Here is an 18,783-nt window from a genome sequence, read left to right as displayed (position 1 = left end):
AAAGTTTAACCCTTGTGCGTCAATAAAAAAGAGGTCCTTAAAGGACAAAAATGTCCGGGTCAAAAAACTGCCATAATAATATTATATATTAATATTATTTTTCCACTTTCAATTAGTTAATTTTTTTAACCAACATCAGTCCTGATCAAAACTACCAAATATTCATTCATTTTCAGGATTTTAACCCTTTAAATACCAGTTTGTTTACATAATACCACTGTTGTTTTTTACACACACACACACACACACACACACATTTCTCAATACACACATACAAAACACACTCTGACACCCATACCAACACACACACACACACAATTTTAGCTGCATCATTTATTCAATTGGCCTGCAGTGCTCTATAATACAGCAAACAGAAAATAGGGGAAAAGCTTGTATTTGCTCCATAGGCTAAACGTGAGAAAAATGGCGCCATCTGGTGGAAAATATTACAAATGTAAATTTTGAAGCCAGGGCTCCGGAATGAAAGCATAATATCATAGAATTCATGATTTTATGCTTTAATTGCACTGGGATCTAATATTGCCATTCATGTTTTAATGGGGACATTTTTGTCCTGAAGGTCCTGAGTGTAACTATTTTGTGTACACAGTGTATTATAGATGTATTACAGGAACTGAGGTTGAAATATCAACATTCCTCCAAAACATCTATCTATCTATCTATCTATAATGATTTATACGATATTCGAAATGGGTTTAATGAGCTATTTAGAGTCAAGGAGCACTAAAATACTGGCCTCGAGATTATTTGCACTACTTGAAGAGTGTTGCAACTTTTCTAGAGTTTACAAACAGTGACAGGAGTGATTTAAGAACGCATAATAGTATCTGGGCGGAGAGTGAAACAGCAGGAACCGAGTGAAGGGTCACTGTACACGTGAGTGTGCTGCGTGTGAGAAGGTACTGTAAGCAAAGTTGAGAATTACTAGAAGTCAGCAAGGGGGAGAAAGAGAACATTAAAACTGAAAATGGCGACTTCGGAGGGGAATGAAGCGTGTCCGGCTCTCACACCCTCCGTTCTGAAGCGGGTTCCGCCGTTACTCACGGATCTGTACCAGTTCACAATGTCATACGCGTACTGGCGCGCGGGCAGACACAACGAGCCGGCCGTGTTTGAACTGTTCTTCCGGGACAACCCGTTCGGCGGAGGATTTTCCCTGTTTGCGGGACTGAGCGACTGTTTGCTGTTCCTGGAGAACTTCAGATTCTCAGATGACGGCGAGTATGGGCTGCATGTGTGCTGACTACCTAGACAGCATTTCTGGGCATGTGTCTCAACCTAGTGAGCGTACTATCAAGACAGCATTTTGGGCTCTTACTTAACCCACTGAGCTGACTACTCAGATTGTGAGTTGCTAGAGAGTTTTTGGGAATGAGTTTTTGGGTGTGTGAACTTTATAGACAGCATGTTTGGGCATGTTTTCCAAAACGTAGTGAACAACCTATTTAGGTAGAATTTTTGGGAATGTGCCAAAACCTAGTGAGCTGACTACCTAGACAACATTTTCGGGCATGCCTCTCAAAATGTAGAAAGCTGACTTTGTAGACAGCTTTTTTTTTTTGGCATGTGTCTCAAAACCTAGTGAGCTTACTATCAAGACAGCATGTTTGGGCATGTTTTCCAGAATGTAGTAAACAATCTACTTAGGCAGAATTTTTGGGAATGTGTCCAAAACCCAGTGAGCTGACTACCTAGACAGCTTTTTTGGGGATGTGTGCTCAAAAACATGGAGAGCTTACTTTGTAGACAGCATTTTTTTGCCTGTGTCTCAACCTAGTGAACGTACTATCAAGACAGCATTTTGGGCTTTTGCTTAACCCAGTGTGCTAACTATCTAGACAGCATTTTTGGTTATGTGTATCAAAACGTAGAAAGCTGACTTTGTAGACAGCATTTTTGGGGGTGACTCAAAACCTATTGAGCTGACTACCTAAATAGTATTTTGGGGCATGTCTTTCCAAAACATTGTGAGCTACCTTCCTAGACAGATTTTTTGGGGGATGTGTTCTCAAACTTAGTGAGCGTACTTTGTAGAATGTGTCCAAAATCCAGTGAGCTGACTACCTAGACAACATTTTCGGGCATGCGTTTCAAAATGTAGAAATCTGACTTTGTAGAAAGCTTTTGTTGGCATGTGTCTCAAAACCTAGTGAGCTTACTATCAAGACAGCATGTTTCAGCATGTTTTCCTAAAACACAATGAACAACCTCCTTAGACAGAATATTTGGGTATGTGTCCAAAAACTAGTGAACTGACTGCCTAGACAGCATTTTTGGGGTCTCAAAACCTGTTGAGCTGACTATATAGACAGCATTTTGGGCATGTGTTCTCAAAAGCTAGTGAACTGGCTTACTAGACAGCATTTTCGACTATGTATCTAGAGAGCTAACTATGTAGACAGCATTTTTGTGCTGTGTTTTAAAATCTGGTGAGCTTACTACCTAGACAGGATTTCTGGAGCAAGCGTTTAAAACAGTTACATTCTCAGATGAAAGTGAGTAAATGTATGGACTTCATGCTGTGTGTCTCAAAGCCTAGTGAGCTGACTACCCAGACAGACATTTTCAGCTTGTGACTCAAAATGTAGACAGCATTTTTGGGGTTGCGTCTCAAAAACCATTAAGCTAACTATCTAGACTGCATTTTTGGGCATGTGTCTCAAAAGCTACTGAGCTGGCTATGTAGACAGCATTTTTGGGGTGTTTCAAAACCAAGTGAGCTGACTACATAGACAGCATTTTTGGGCATGTTTTCCAAAATGCAGTTAGCTGACTACCACCTTGACAACATGGCTATGTAGACAGCATTTTTGGGCTTTGACTCATAATCTGCTGAGCTTACTACCCAGTAAGAATTTTTGGGGTGTATGTTTAAAACCTTTACATTCTCAGATGAAAGCGAATAAACGTGAACTTCAGGCTGTGTGTCTCAAAACCTAGTGAGCTGACTACCTAGACAGCATTTTTGGAACTGTGTATCAACAGAATTTTTTGAATGCGTCTAATTAGCTTAGTGAGCTGACTTTTTAGACAGCATTTTTCTGGCATGTTTTCCAAAACGTATGGATGACTTTGGCTGAATTTATGGACATGTGACTCAAAATGTAGAAAGCCGACTATCTAGACAGCATTTTCGGCTATGTGTCTCAAAATCATCATAGCTATGTAAACAGCAATTTTGAGCGTGTGTTTAAAACGTTTACATTCTCAGATAAGGGTGAGTAAACATACGGACTGTAGGCTATGTGTCTCAAAACCTAGTGAGCTACCTACCTAGACAATTGTTTTTTGCATGCATCTCAAAAGCTTAGTGAGCTGACTTTTTAGACAGCATTTTTTGGCATGTTTTCCAAAACGTAGTGAACGACCGACTTAGGCAAAATGTTTGGGCATGTGACTCAAAATCTAGAAAGTTGACTTTTTTTAGACAGCATTTTTGGGGTGGCTCAAAACCAATTGAGCTGACTACCTAGACAGCATTTTCAGGGGTATGTGTCTCAAAATCTAGAGAGCTGAATATGTACACAGCGTTTTTGGGTATCTAAAAACCTAGTAAGCTGCATTTTCAGGAATCATCCAGCAGCGAATCTGGGCACAGTTGACTCGGAATGGTCTGTGATGTACAAAATGCTGCCTAGGTAGGTAGCTATCTAGGTTCTGAGACACAGCCTTAATGTCTTGTCAGTTAGTGGTGAGAACACAATGTTTCCATGAATGTAAGAGAGTGTCATGCACATGTGCCAAATGAACTCTATCATGAGGTCATGCTCAGGTCAGTACTGTGTGTACAGTGTATTAATTACACTACAGAGCGAAGTCACATGTTTTGCACATGGTCAAGATAGGGTCACACACTCACTATGTTTGTTTGTTGATGCATGCTGAATTTACATATGTACTAGTTTCTTAACATGCATTTGATCATGTTGCTGATGGATTATATCATTGAGCAAAGTTCAGGCGATCAGTGATGTCATAGAAGTTAAGAGCTCAAAAGAGTATTATAGTACACACTAACGGTTAGAAACGATAATATATGCACAAAGAATTCTGCACTGTTTAACCAATATCCTTGCAAACAAGGTTTATTTTAGAATCAGAATGAGCTTTATTGCCAAGTATGCTTACACACAAGGAATTTATCTTGGTGACAGGAGCTTCCAGTGTACATCAATACAAAAACAGCAGCAAGACATAGATAATAATAAAAAATAGTTATACACACACATACATACACACACAGACACACACATACATAGTGCATTCTAATAAAAATACACTAATATTTGATTAGAGAAGCCTGTTGTAAGAACAAATATTTACCATGGTGACCATACTTTACTGAAAAATACCAGTTACTTCTGTTATTGTTACTATAAACTAGAATAAATGAATGTGGATCGACTTCAAACAGTGCTTTCCAAATGGCAAGTTTATTGTATGTACAGGTTTACTGAAGTAACAGTAACTATATTATTTTGGTGGAAACAAACATTTTGTAAGGGCAGTGTTGAATTAACTCTGTTAAAACTTTCTAAAAAAAAAAAAAAAGCCAATCTTTAACCCTAACTTTAGCCCGTTTGCACATGTTAATAATCATTATTACTGCTCTACCCTGATGGAAAAAAACCTCTGTTTTTATTTATTTTTTCTCCCTTTTCTCCCAATGTTGGGACGCCCAATTCTCACTACTTAGTAGGTCCTTGTGGTTGCGTGGTTACTCACCTCAATCCGGGTGGCGGAGGACAAGTCTCAGTTGCCTCCGCTTCTGAGACCGTCAATCCGTGCATCTTATCACGTGACTTGTTGTGCATGACACCGCGGAGACTCACAGCATGTGGAGGCTCATGCTACACTCCACGATCCACGCACAACTTACCACACGCCCCATTGAGAGCGAGAATCACTAATTGCGACCACGAGGAGGTTACCCCATGTGACTTTACCCTCCCTAGCAACCGGGCCAATTTGGTTGCTTAGGAGACCTGGCTGGATTCACTCAGCACGCCCTGGATTCAAACTCACGACTCCAGGTGTGGTAGTCAGCGTCAATACTCGCTGAGATACCCAGGCCCCCTGGTTTGTTGGTTTTGGCTGGTTTAATCAGGTTTAGCTAGCCTCCCAGCTGGTCCTTTAAAAAAATCCTCTAAAACCATTAACCCTTTAAGCTCTGAAGGTGTTTTTAAAGATTTCCCGTTTCAGTAGCACACCCAAAATTAAAGGCTTATAACTCGACAAATATAGAAAACTTTAAAAAGAAAAAAAACGTCTCCCCTTTTGGAATGCCCAATTCCCAGTGTGCTTTTTAAGTCCTTGTGGTGGCGTAGTGATGTGCCTCAGTCCGGGTGGCGGAGGACAAATCTCAGTTGTGTCTGAGACCGTCAATCCGCGCATCTTATCACGTGGCTTGTTGAGCGTGTTACCACGGAGACATAGCACGTGTGGAGGCTTCATGCTATTCTCCACGGCATCCATGCTCAACTCACCACGTGCCCAACTGAGAACGAACCACATTATAGCAATCATGAGGAGGTTACCCCATGTGACTCTACCCTCCCTAGCAACTGGGCCAATTTGGTTGCTTAGGAGACCTGGCTGGAGTCACTCAGCACGCCCTGGGATTTGAACTAGCGAACTCCAGGGGTGGTAGCCAGCGTCTTTACCACTGAGCTACCCAGGCCCCCTTTTCACATTTTTTAATGATATAGATTATGATAAATTATGAGAGTCTCAGCCTAAGAAGCTGCTAAAAAATAAATAAAAATTGAGCCAAAAATGTATGTTTTGTTTTTCTTATTTTTCTGATTTCACTTTATATATCTCTGGGTGTAAATAAGATGGCTCTGAAAAACTTTTGTTTTGTTCCCAGTCACGTCACTTGTAACTGAGGAAAATTTTGTGTTGATACGACAAAGCAATCAAAAGTTATAACTTTACAAAAATTATTTATCATAGTGTCCAAAAACATCTCCAAACAAATAAAAAATAATAATTGTACATAAGAACTAATTACACATGCAAACACAACAATGATTAAAGGTTTGCATAGCATGCAGACATGATTTTAGTAGTGTTGTCAAAAGTACTGGTACTTCGGTACCAAGTCGATACTAAAATGAAAAAGATGTAACGATACTCAATCCGGTACCAGCGCGCAGTATGACTGACACACAACATTTTTAAAATGCTCACAGGCTTATTTTGAACACGTGCTCTGTTACTCCTGTACACTGAAATGGACAATTAATCAAATTAAAATCGTGACATGTCCTAGTGTGATTTATTAATCCGCTAAAGGCTGCAATCTTACTGTGGACGAGCTGCGCAAATTTGACCGCTCATCCACTAAAAACATTGAGAATCATTCACGTTGTATCAGATGACAGAGCAGAGCACTAATCCACTGTGAACCACGCAGCACATGTAAAATATAGATTTATATAATTAAAATCACGGCATATGCGCTTTAATCTTAGCTCAGCTTTATTTATATAGCATTTAAAACAACAGAGTTGACCAAAGTGAATCACAGTAATAACATTTAAAACATAGCATTTCAAAATTACCACACACAACACCAGTAATCTAAAATACAAACACTCTAAAACTGTGTCCTACATTTCATTTATCAGACTCGAAGGCCAGTGTAAAGAGATGAGATTTCAGACGTGACTTAAAAGTCCTCAATGATCACACTGAGCCGCGTGTCGCAAACCATTTATTTGGGGAAGTGAATCTTCTGGCAAAAAACACAATAAAAGCACAATAAAAAGCACATAATAAAAGCACGAGCCAATATAAAATCTAGATGCCTGAAATTGAATAAAAATATATTACAACTGTATAGTAAAATGTAATATTCACTGTAATAATAATAATAATAATAATTAATCAAAATATCACAAGCAAGACTGAATAAAAGTTTGGCCAAAAAAGAAAAAAGCAATGAAATGCTGAAAAGTTCTGTTTTCACTTGTTAGAAGTTTTAAGAATTTATTGATAAGACACCATTTTGATGATGAAATTAAAATTGAATTATTAAACTATAATTATGAAAATATTTTGTAAATAATTAAAAATAACTAAACTGGTGTGTTCAATAACACATTATCATATTAGCATATTTTTGCTGTGGTATCGAAATTGGTATCGAGAACTCTGAAATTTCACTAGTATTGGTACCGACAACTGAAATTTTGGTACCGTGACAACACTAGATTTTAGTAATGAGATTTCACAGAATGAGTTCCATTCTGTGCCATTTGAGTTATCAGTGAGTCTGTGTCATGTACTTGGCGCCATCTCCTGGTGGTCATATGTAATTAGTTGGCATGTAACAATACACAAATTTCACGAAACCATACGACACAATACAATAATAAAAAAAATGCCCACAAATGTTTCGCTCAAACTTGCGTGGTGATATTGGCGTAAATAAAAGACATGTTTGATGTACTGTAAAACGGGGACATGACACGATGTTTGGCAAATTCGACAAGCTGTAATGCTACAATCTACTTGCCGTTTGCTATCGATCTTCTTGCTTATGTACTATAGATATGTTGCTCTGTTTTGTCCTGTGAGCGCTCAGTGCCGCCTCTCCGGGGAGGAGATTGTTTCGTAGCTCTCAGTGTTGCACTGCTTGGTTTTAATTACACTATAATGTGTTTGTATATGTATAATTATACAATGCATACGGTAGTGAATCGTGAGTGTCATTTCGTATGATACAATATGCTACAATATGTTTTTACACCCCTAGTAATTAGAATGATTGATCACATGACACTCTGCCCAAATATGGAGGACTATCACCACTGGTTGGAGAAATCTGAACCTCATCCGATTGGTTTAGCGTTCCATGATGCAACAACATGACGTCATGTGATCCAGGAAAGCTAACGTGTTTTCAGCCAGATTGCAAGAAGCTGCAGAAACACTTCTGATTTGTCTGCAAATTTCAAAGCACTTGTTCAGTTTTGGTTATAATGCCTGCATGCATTGTAAAGTAGAGTTTCTAAGTTTTAAAACGATACCTATTCTGTGCTGGTCAAGACTGCAGTTATTAATATTTTGATTAAAAAAAATTCTCGTGGGCCCGCCACCCAAGCTTAAAGGGTTAAACTAGACCACCCCGACCAGTGTAAACCAGCTTGGTGACCAGCAAAGAGACCAAGACCAGCACACCACTTTCCACTTGGTTTGTTTCATGTCCTTACTAGTTATTAAGCTCAGTCTCATCTTGTGTGTTACAGATGTGGAATATTTACGCTCTGTTCTTCCAGTGAACACTGATCCTGCTTTCTTCACATATCTAAAGGAGCTGGACTGTTCAACAGTGTCAGTCTCAGCTGTACCCGAGGGCTCTGTCGTCTTCGCCAGAGTATGTAATTCATCAAGCGGTCGAGAGTAAACTGATCATCTGTGATGCGACATGTGAAGTGTAATTTGTGTTGTATTTAGGTTCCTCTGTTGGAAGTATCTGGACCATTGGCAGTAGTTCAACTGCTGGAGACGAGTCTGCTTTGCTTGGTTAACTATGCCAGGTATATGAATGAACATTTACAAATGCAAATATACAATATAAAAACATTCTTTTAAATGCCATCCTTATTTTCCTGAATATCCACCTTTTTCCTGAACGCAGAAGAGTTCCACGATTCACCTGTTTTCAGTTTCCAGTCTCCGGTGTTTTCACCCACTTTGGCGTATATTCTTAGCTGGCGAAGTATTACATTTGCAGAAATTGTCAAAAAACGTGGCTCTACAGTGCCCATACTTTACAGATTCGAGATGACCGTTAATTTTGGTATGTGGATGACATGAAGTGATGGTCCGTGGTTAGTTACGTTGATTTCATTAACTACTTTGAGTTGTTATGACATTCAACAACTGCACAAGTTGAGCCTGAAATTCATTTTTACTCCAAATAACACTTAATGGTTGTCATTCTCCATCTGGAAATGCTCGTTTCGGTTCTGTGTATATTGTGTCTCGAGACCACAAACAGAAAACCGGCAATTAGTAGTGCCTGTAAAAACTCTACTATTGTTAACATAATGATTATACAGTGTCGTATGTATACACCTGGCACTTTCCACAAATAGGGTACAAAACTGGACTTGAAACTCTTAAAAATAGTACATTTACATTTGAATAAATGGAGTACATTTTTAACAGTTTCCCCCCAATACACTTAAACTCCACCGTAAACTCTATCGCGAAGTAAGTTTACGCTTAAAACATCTCTTATGTGCCGATCACTGCTGCTGTAAGCCCCAAATAGCTAAAACATTTATATCTGCTTTTATCTTAGGCAGTTTTCTAAAAAAAATTAGCCTTTTTTTATGTGTATGTGAGCTTGCTTGTGTGAATAACCCAATGTAATATCTTAGATGTCCAGAACAAAATATGCCATCCAGCAGGAAAAGCATGCTAAACAAATTGTCAGAAATATATGTTTTCGACTACTGATTAAATGTTATACATCAAGACGAAGAGGAGGATCTCAGCTTTCAAATGACACCTAGACTGAGCTTATAGTCCACTCAGAGGCCGAGATATTCAATATAACAACTAGGGTGGTGCTTGAACTGAAAATTAGACTGAATGTCTATGGACGAGCACATCTATGAGGGCTAAAATGTGTTAGAGCGCCACCTACATTTCAGATCGGCATATTGTGATGGAAGGTGATAGAGGAAAAAAAAAATTTCCTAGTACTTGCTGCCATTTAGTGGAATAAAATAAGACATTTTGCAGGGAGTTGTAGTGAACAGAACCAGAATTACATACTTGTAAAGTTAGGACAACAATAAAAATTATTTTATTTTTTTTGCTTGTTACTTTGTTCATCATAAGGTTGTAAACACATACAATATTACTGATAAATAACAGGAGTCTAGATTTTTTTAATTTGGGGGGGTTTTCGCTACATCTCCATGGTAACACGCTCAACAAGCCACGTGATGAGATGTGCGGATTGACGGTCTCAGACACCCAGATTGAGGCGAGTCACTACGCCACCACGAGGACTTGGAGCGCATTGGGAATTGGCCATTCCAAATTGGGGAGAAAAGGGGAGAAAATAAAAAAAGAGTAACTTGTATAAATTCTCTCAGTCTAGTGTGCAGCAATGCTGCTCGATTCCGATTGGCTGCAGGCTCCAGGCGTAGATTAATGGAGATGGGTCTCCGAAGAGCTCAGGGCCCAGACGGAGGACTGACCGCCTCTCGTTATACATATATTGGAGGTAAGTGACCCACACACATTCAAAAGGTGTGTGTTCAATTTGGACAGCACCTTTGAAAGCGTCTGAACTGCATCAGAACTGGAAACTGATGTTTACCTCAATCTGTTTCTTTCTCAGGGTTCGATTTGTCAAGTAACGCTCTCGCTGGACGTCTGTTTGGAATTCCAGTTGCAGGCACCATGGCGCACTCTTATGTCACTTCCTTTTCCTCTTTGGAGGAGGTGTGGCCACAGGTGTGTTGTGAGGTCACTTCCTGTCATTAGTGATGTCATGAACGGGATTATGTTTACGTAGTAGTGGAGTGAAACTCACAAAAACTGTCAAGAACATATCCAGATAAATTCTCATCCTAAAATCTCAAGAAAGAAGAGAAAAACTTTGTAAGTAAATCACTTACAATGGAAGTGAATGGGGCGAGTCATATTGAACATTGTATTGAACCGGGAACATTCTGTAATTGTCATAAAAATAATGTCACAATGAAAACACCTTAATGGTCTTTAAAATAGGCTTCATTTACTTTTTGATGACTGCTGTTAGTAAAGGCATTTCAGAGCGTATATGATAAACAGTGATCTGTACTGATTGATTTGTCATGACAGACTCTGGTGCCCGCGGGCGGCGGCGGCCCCATTGACTTTATCAGTCTGGTGAGGGGTCGGCTGGGTCGCGTGTGCCAGTTATTGGGGTCAAAGACTGACCTCATTCGAGAAGGCGAGCTGGCGGCCTTCCTGTCCTATGCCATCGCTTACCCTCAAAACTTCCTGCCTGTGATTGACAGCTACAGCGTCAGCTGGTAAGACATTCCCAGATGTAAACTGCATTGCTCAGAGGTTGAGCTTTAATCCTCTTTAAAGCCTTGGAAGAATTAATGAGAAATGTTTGAGTTCATATTGAGCCATTTTCTCAGGAGATAATTAATTAGAATACGCAATAGTCTCAATTTGATCTCCTTTTAATTTGATTGCTGTCTAGCGGACACAGCTAGTTTGAAACAAGACATTAAAGAGACTTTCATTGAAATGTTTGTGTTGTGCAGCAGTGGTTTGCTGTGTTTCTGTGCGGTGGCGTTGGCTCTGTGTGAGCTGCAGTATCAGCCGCTGGGTGTGAGGCTGGACAGTGGCGACCTCTGCACGCAGTCGCTGGAAGTGCGGCGAGTCTTCAAAGAATGTAGCAAACAGTGAGACACTCTTCTCTTCATATCACATATTGTTTAATAATAATAACTTAGTCATTTCTGGGTCATATTTCACTTCTACATCCAAAGAAATCAATATTTTAATATGTATAATATGAACAAATATAAATACACATTTTAATACATATGCTATATATAATTTTATATGTATTTTAATGCATTTTGCCTATTTTTTTAAAAGACCATTATGATTTCTTTGCATCGTTATATTTTTGTAATTTTGTATTCCCCCTTTCCCCCATTCTTTCTGTAATATCTGCCACTGTATAGCAAAAAAGGTTTGTATTTTTCACAGTAAAGGGAGAGAGGGGTCCATATATATATATATATATATATATATATATATATATATATATATATATATATATATATATATATATATATATATATATTATTCATAAATTCAGTGTAAATTAAATTATAAAAATAAAGTTAGATAAAACTGTAATTTAAATATGAAAGAACAAAATATAATATACATTTCAATTATATTTTTTTTTGTCTAGGCAGGATAATTTTCATTTTTTTTATTTTTTCTCCCCAATTTGGAATGCCCAATTCCCACTACTAGGTCCTCGTGGTGGCGTGGTTACTCACCTCAATCCAGGTGGTGGAGGACAAGTCTCAGTTGCCTCCACTTCTGAGACCGTCAATCCGCGCATCTTATCACGTGACTCGTTGTGCATGACACCGTGGAGACTCACAGCATGTGGAGGCTCATGCTACTCTCCGCGATCCACACACAACTTACCACACGCCCCATTGAGAGTGAGAACCACTAATCACGACCACGAGGAGGTTACCCCATGTGACTCTACCCTCCCTAGCAACCGGGCCAATTTGGTTGCTTAAGAGACCTGGCTGGAGTCACTCAGCACACCCTGAATTCGAACTCACGACTCCAGGGGTGATAGTCAGTGTCAATACTTGCTGAGCTACCCAGACCCCTGATTTTAATTTTTTAATTTTTATTATTGCATTAAAATAATGTGACAATGCAAAAAAAAATTTTGGAAGGCTTATTTTTCTATATAAATTATTTTTATATATATAATATATGTATTATTCATAAAATCAGTGTAAATTAAATTATAAAATAAAGTTTAAAATTTTAATTTAAATATAAAATAGCTAAATGTAATATAAATGTAAATTATATATTTTTTGTTAGGATGATTTTCATTATTGCATTATGCAAATTGCAAATAATGTGACAATGCAACAAAACAAAACAAAAATTTAAAAGGCTTATTTTTCTATATTATTTGTTCTTTAACTTAGATTTGGGTGTAAAGAAAGCCCCGGATATTTATTCATTGCATTTGCCTGATAACACAGTCACTGTCATTTTCCTCTCTGTCTGTCTGCAGTTTTTCTGTACCTCAGTTTCAGTCTCTTCTCATAGTCGGCACAAACAGTGTTTCTGAACAGAGTCTTGCTGAACTCAACAAAAAAGTAAGTAAACAAATTAAAGGAATACTTCACCCAAAAAGTGAAAATTCTGGCACCTGTTACTCACCCTCATGTTGTTCCAAACACATACGATGACTGTTGGAAGTGGAACACAAAAGGAAAATTTGCGTAAACTTACCTGGTCTGTATCTCTGTCAGGATAATGAGATTGATGTTGTCGGGGTGGGCACTCATCTCGTCACGTGCACACGTCAGCCCTCTCTGGGGTGTGTATATAAGGTAACACAGACTTAACACACATTTCTGGTCTTATTTTGCATGATTCATCATCTATTCTAAAGATGAAAAATGTTCTTCATAATCTTTCATCAAAATTCTCCTCCACATTAGTTGGTAGAGGTCAGAGGTCGGCCCAGAATGAAGATGAGTGAAGATCCAGGGAAGAGCACACTGCCAGGAAGGAAGTCCGTCTATAGACTTCTGGACGCAGACGGTCAGTATTTACCTCATCAACCTTTACTTCTGCAGCAGTCTTTTCATTAGTCCATTTTCAGATGTCATGATTTGTACTAATCTCTCAACAACATGTTTGTCTGATTCTCGGCTTATTTAACCAGATGTGTGTCATGTAATGGCGCATTAGAAGGTAACTATATCACACAGCCTCTTGTTTTCATTCTCATGTTGATTTCACCTTAAATCCGTGTTTCGCAGGACATCCAGAAATGGATCTGATCTGTTTATCAGAAGAACCTGCCCCGAAAGTGGGCGTCTCACTGACCTGCTACCCTCTAGAACTGTACAAGATGGTTCAATCGGTCACACCTGTTCAAGTGACCAGCCTACGCTTGAATGTCTTTTCCTGTGGTCAAGTAAACAAAATCTCATTAATATGCGCTCATGCAAAACACTTCAATGAGACCCTGGCTGAACTAACTCTTAAAGAGACAGTACCGTTTTAGCACTTGTTTTACATATCAATGTAAACACTTCTAAATAGTACAAATAAAGCACGTAAACAATTAACATGTAACCATATATATATATACAGGTGCATCTCAATAAATTAGAATGTCGTGGAAAAGTTCATTTATTTCAGTAATTCAACTCAAATTGTGAAACTCGTGTATTAAATAAATTCAATGCACACAGACTGAAGTAGTTTAAGTCTTTGGTTCTTTTAATTGTGATGATTTTGGCTCACATTTAACAAAAACCCACCAATTCACTATCTCAAAAAATTAGAATATGGTGACATGCCAATCAGCTAATCAACTCAAAACACCTGCAAAGGTTTCCTGAGCCTTCAAAATGGTCTCTCAGTTTGGTTCACTAGGCTACACAATCATGGGGAAGACTGCTGATCTGACAGTTGTCCAGAAGACAATCATTGACACCCTTCTCAAGGAGGGTAAGCCACAAACATTCATTGCCAAAGAAGCTGGCTGTTCACAGAGTGCTGTATCCAAGCATGTTAACAGAAAGTTGAGTGGAAGGAAAAAGTGTGGAAGAAAAAGATGCACAACCAACCGAGAGAACTGCAGCCTTATGAGGATTGTCAAGCAAAATCGATTCAAGAATTTGGGTGAACTTCACAAGGAATGGACTGAGGCTGGGGTCAAGGCATCAAGAGCCACCACACACAGACGTGTCAAGGAATTTGGCTACAGTTGTCGTATTCCTCTTGTTAAGCCACTCTTGAACCACAGACAACATCAGAGGCGTCTTACCTGGGCTAAGGAGAAGAAGAACTGGACTGTTGCCCAGTGGTCCAAAGTCCTCTTTTCAGATGAGAGCAAGTTTTGTATTTCATTTGGAAACCAAGGTCCTAGAGTCTGGAGGAAGGGTGGAGAAGCTCATAGCCCAAGTTGCTTGAAGTCCAGTGTTAAGTTTCCACAGTCTGTGATGATTTGGGGTGCAATGTCATCTGCTGGTGTTGGTCCATTGTGTTTTTTGAAAAGTAAAGTCACTGCACCCGTTTACCAAGAAATTTTGGAGCACTTCATGCTTCCTTCTGCTGACCAGCTTTTTAAAGATGCTGATTTCATTTTCCAGCAGGATTTGGCACCTGCCCACACTGCCAAAAGCACCAAAAGTTGGTTAAATGACCATGGTGTTGGTGTGCTTGACTGGCTAGCAAACTCACCAGACCTGAACCCCATAGAGAATCTATGGGGTATTGTCAAGAGGAAAATGAGAAACAAGAGACCAAAAATTGCAGATGATCTGAAGGCCACTGTCAAAGAAACCTGGGCTTCCATACCACCTCAGCAGTGCCACAAACTGATCGCCTCCATGCCACGCCGAATTGAGGCAGTAATTAAAGCAAAAGGAGCCCCTACCAAGTATTGAGTACATATACAGTAAATGAACATACTTTCCAGAAGGCCAACAATTCACTAAAAATGTTTTTTTTTATTGGTCTTATGATGTATTCTAATTTGTTGAGATAGTGAATTGGTGGGTTTTTGTTAAATGTGAGCCAAAATCATCACAATTAAAAGAACCAAAGACTTAAACTACTTCAGTCTGTGTGCATTGAATTTATTTAATACACGAGTTTCACAATTTGAGTTGAATTACTGAAATAAATGAACTTTTCCACGACATTCTAATTTATTGAGATGCACCTGTATATACGATAGATGTATACTGTATACGTATATATAAATATATATAGTATGTGTGTGTGTGTGTGTATGTATGACACACACACACACACACACACGTGACCAAAAAATTATGCAAAACTAATGATAAAATAAAATTGGTAAAATTGCTATTTTCGTAATGTACCTAGTTAGAAGGCACCCTGTATAATTAACAGCATTATCATTTCCTTTATATGTATGCATAATGTAAATTATAACTAAAATATACTCCTATGAATTGGAATCAAACCAAATCAGAATTTAATCGAGAGCTTGTGAATCAGAATCTAATTAATCTGTATCAATACTAACACTAAGCTGGAAAAGCAATTTTAAAAATCTTTTATTTCTGATGTCATGAAACCATGAGCAAAAACATGTATACGTTGACGATACCTATTTATTGTTCATAACATGTCTTCTTGGTGCACGTAACCTTGACTAGCACTACAAGTGCACCACAGGGAATAAAATTAGTGATGAAAATGTATAATATGACCCCTTTAAAGTGAACTGAACTGCTTTGTGTGCACAGATCACATTCCCTCTAAATAGTGCATCAGAGAGTCGAGAACGAGCCCAGATTTCTCTGCAAACACTGCATCCGCACCACAAGAGACTACAGGAACCGCACAATTACACTGTGAGATTCCCTATATCAGTAACTGTAATAAACACACCTGAATACATACACACAAATGTGTCTGTCTCTGACTGAATCTGTGTTTCTGTACTGTAGGTGGCTTTATCAGAGCGCCTGCACTCGCTGGTCTCTGACATCACCAGAGGAAACAGTAAAGGCAGCAACTTCCTGCTGTCCAACTGAAGCTGAGAACAGGCTTTCCTGAAAATCAAATCATATCTGACTAATTTTATAGCCATGAAATCCAAAGGAAATCCCTGAGTTCCCTTAAAAAGAAATGATTTGATTAACAGAGATGCACCAGTACTACTGGTTTGTCCCCATCAAACACCATTTACACGATTCTCTGTCAGTATTGATTGTAGAATATGGTATTGGCGCACTTCTATTGATATACTAATAAATAGAATTCATTAATAAAAATATGTACTTACGTATGACGTTGTAATAAAGTATTTATATACATAAGCAGACTCAGAATTGTTATTTATTTATGCTTAAACAAGGATCACTAAGACTTTAGGTAGAACCAAAAAAACATTATCTGACAATGTTCGAAGTTGCGTACTAGCATACAACTCCTACTTTGGAATCGCATACTCACAAAATACTCCTTTTTATTTTTATTTTTTTTATCCCCCTTTTCTCCCAATTTGGAATGCACAATTCTCACTACTTAGTAGGTCCTCGTGGTGGCGCAGTTACTCACCTCAATCCGAGTGGCGGAGGACAAGTCTCAGTTGCCTCCGCTTCTGAGACCGTCAATCTGCGCATCTTATCACGTGACTCATTGTGCATGACACCGCGGAGACTCACAGCATGTGGAGGCTCATGCTACACTCCGCGATCCACACACAATTTACCACATGTCCCCTTGAGAGCGAGAACCACTAATCACAACCATGAGGAGGTTACCCCATGTGACTCTACCCTCCCTAGCAACCGGGCCAATTTGGTTGCTTAGGAGACCTGGCTGGAGTCACTCAGCACGCCCTGGATTCGAACTCATGACTCCAGGGGTGATAGTCAGCGTCAATGCTCACTGAGCTACCCAGGCCCCACAAACTGCTCTTGTATACATGCACAAAATATATTATACTGTTCTGTATGCAGAATACTTGGATGACCTATTATGTTGCTAAACTGTGCCGTATACAGCCAGAACACGTTGCAATGGGCACTAGATTATTTGATCTCCCAAAAATTATGGCATTTTTAATTTATTTTTATTTTTTACACAAAACCAACAATGCAAAAGAACTTTATTTCTGAGGTTGCAGCCAATCACTTGCTAAATTAAACAACATGGTGAGGTGATTGTTTAAAATATTTATTGTTGCATACTAGCTGTGTACTGTACTGGAGATCTCCAACATGACACTACAGTATATTTTTTGACACCAATAGTTTGTAGTATACTAATTAGAGGTCGACCGATAGTGGATTTTGCTGATTACTAAGGTGGTGGAAAAGGCAGATAACCGATTAACTGGCCGATAGTTTTTAAAATCGATTTATAGAATTTCAAAAAAAATTCTTATACTTTTATTACTAATGGTGGGCACAGAAAAAGAGTTCAAAATGAATAAAATTCCAGATGCAGTTTATTGTTCAGCCAAACTCCCAATAATAACCAAAAAAATAAATAAATAAAAAATAAAGATTTGGTGCATAACATGGGACTTTTAAGTATAAACAAGCCCGAAACACAACAGGGACTCTTATTTTGAAAATTAGTTAATATATGCATAGATTTTTGCCGATAACAGATAGTTCCAAAAAGCAACTATCGGCATGATTAATCGGAAAAAAGATATATCGGTCTACCGCTAACACAAATATTCAGTTTTGGGTAAGTTACTTTAAAAAAGTTATTAATTACTAGCTACTAATTACATCTTCTACAGTGTAATTAGATTACTGTACTAATTACTCTGTCTGAAATGTAATTGCATTACTTATTCCTGACATATAACAAAAGTAAAGTCATATGGTCTTTGAAATCTTTATATGGTGGAATTAATTTATCATTAAAGGTCGACATATAAGAATATCATGCATGAATGAAACACCATCATTTGTTCAAATCGTTTGAAAGCTTAGAAGCTCTACTTTCCAATGCATGTAGGCATTATAACCAAAACTGAACAAGTGCTTTGAAATTTGCAGACAAATCAGAAGTGTTCCGTTTGATAATTTATTAAAAAAAACTTGCACTGTACATATTATTGCAATCAGTAAAAACATCAAACTCATCAAATAGTCATGTGTCATATGTTGTTGGAAAGCTCTCAATGAGTAGAATACAACCAGCATATTTGTTTTACTCACAGACAAAAATATAGCGAGTAATAGTTAAGTATATGACTTTGACAATTATGTTGGTGTTGCTTATATAACTTCAAGAATATAAACGGAACATAAAATATCACATACCATTACTTAGTGAATGTGATATCTTTCAAACGAGCGCACAAACAAGGTAATCAGATGCATAGATCATTAGATAATCCACATGAAGCACAGTGTTACATATGGCCACCAGAAGATGGCGCCAAGTACATGACACAGATTCAATGATGACTCAAATGACACAGAATGAAAC

The 18,783-nt window shown here is 38.3% G+C and overlaps 1 protein-coding gene across 2 annotated transcripts; it reads left to right on the top strand.

Annotated features, from left to right (window-relative positions):
- The first annotated feature begins 848 nt into the window (after positions 1–848).
- LOC127409658 (nicotinate phosphoribosyltransferase) lies at positions 849–16,646 on the top strand. 2 transcript variants are annotated; one of them, XM_051644384.1, is made up of 13 exons: positions 849–1,238; positions 8,277–8,404; positions 8,485–8,567; positions 10,143–10,273; positions 10,391–10,506; positions 10,876–11,069; positions 11,316–11,453; positions 12,842–12,926; positions 13,083–13,163; positions 13,275–13,377; positions 13,599–13,756; positions 16,071–16,178; positions 16,275–16,646. In XM_051644384.1, exons 1-13 carry the CDS (start codon positions 989–991, stop codon positions 16,359–16,361), a joined length of 1,662 nt encoding a protein of 553 aa, XP_051500344.1. In that variant the 5' UTR covers positions 849–988; the 3' UTR covers positions 16,362–16,646. The 2 variants fall into 2 exon arrangements, with proteins under 2 accessions (XP_051500344.1, XP_051500343.1); XM_051644383.1 differs by having other exon boundaries at positions 850–1,238; positions 11,313–11,453.
- The last annotated feature ends 2,137 nt before the right edge of the window (positions 16,647–18,783 follow it).

Source organism: Myxocyprinus asiaticus, chromosome 19, assembly GCF_019703515.2.
Source record: "Myxocyprinus asiaticus isolate MX2 ecotype Aquarium Trade chromosome 19, UBuf_Myxa_2, whole genome shotgun sequence".
Lineage (NCBI taxonomy): Eukaryota > Metazoa > Chordata > Actinopteri > Cypriniformes > Catostomidae > Myxocyprinus > Myxocyprinus asiaticus.
Note: the sequence above shows the minus strand (reverse complement) of the source record. Positions and strands in the feature narration are given on the sequence as shown.

What these genes read in the sequence shown, in the direction of transcription:
- LOC127409658 (XM_051644383.1), top strand. Translation starts at nt 989, where the DNA reads ATGGCGACTTCGGAGGGGAATGAAGCGTGTCCGGCTCTCACACCCTCC. An exon ending in GCTCTGTCGTCTTCGCCAGA is followed by an intron (nt 8,405 to 8,484) that starts GTATGTAATTCA and finishes TGTTGTATTTAG; the next exon opens with GTTCCTCTGTTGGAAGTATC. An exon ending in TTCAAAGAATGTAGCAAACA is followed by an intron (nt 11,454 to 12,841) that starts GTGAGACACTCT and finishes GTCTGTCTGCAG; the next exon opens with TTTTTCTGTACCTCAGTTTC.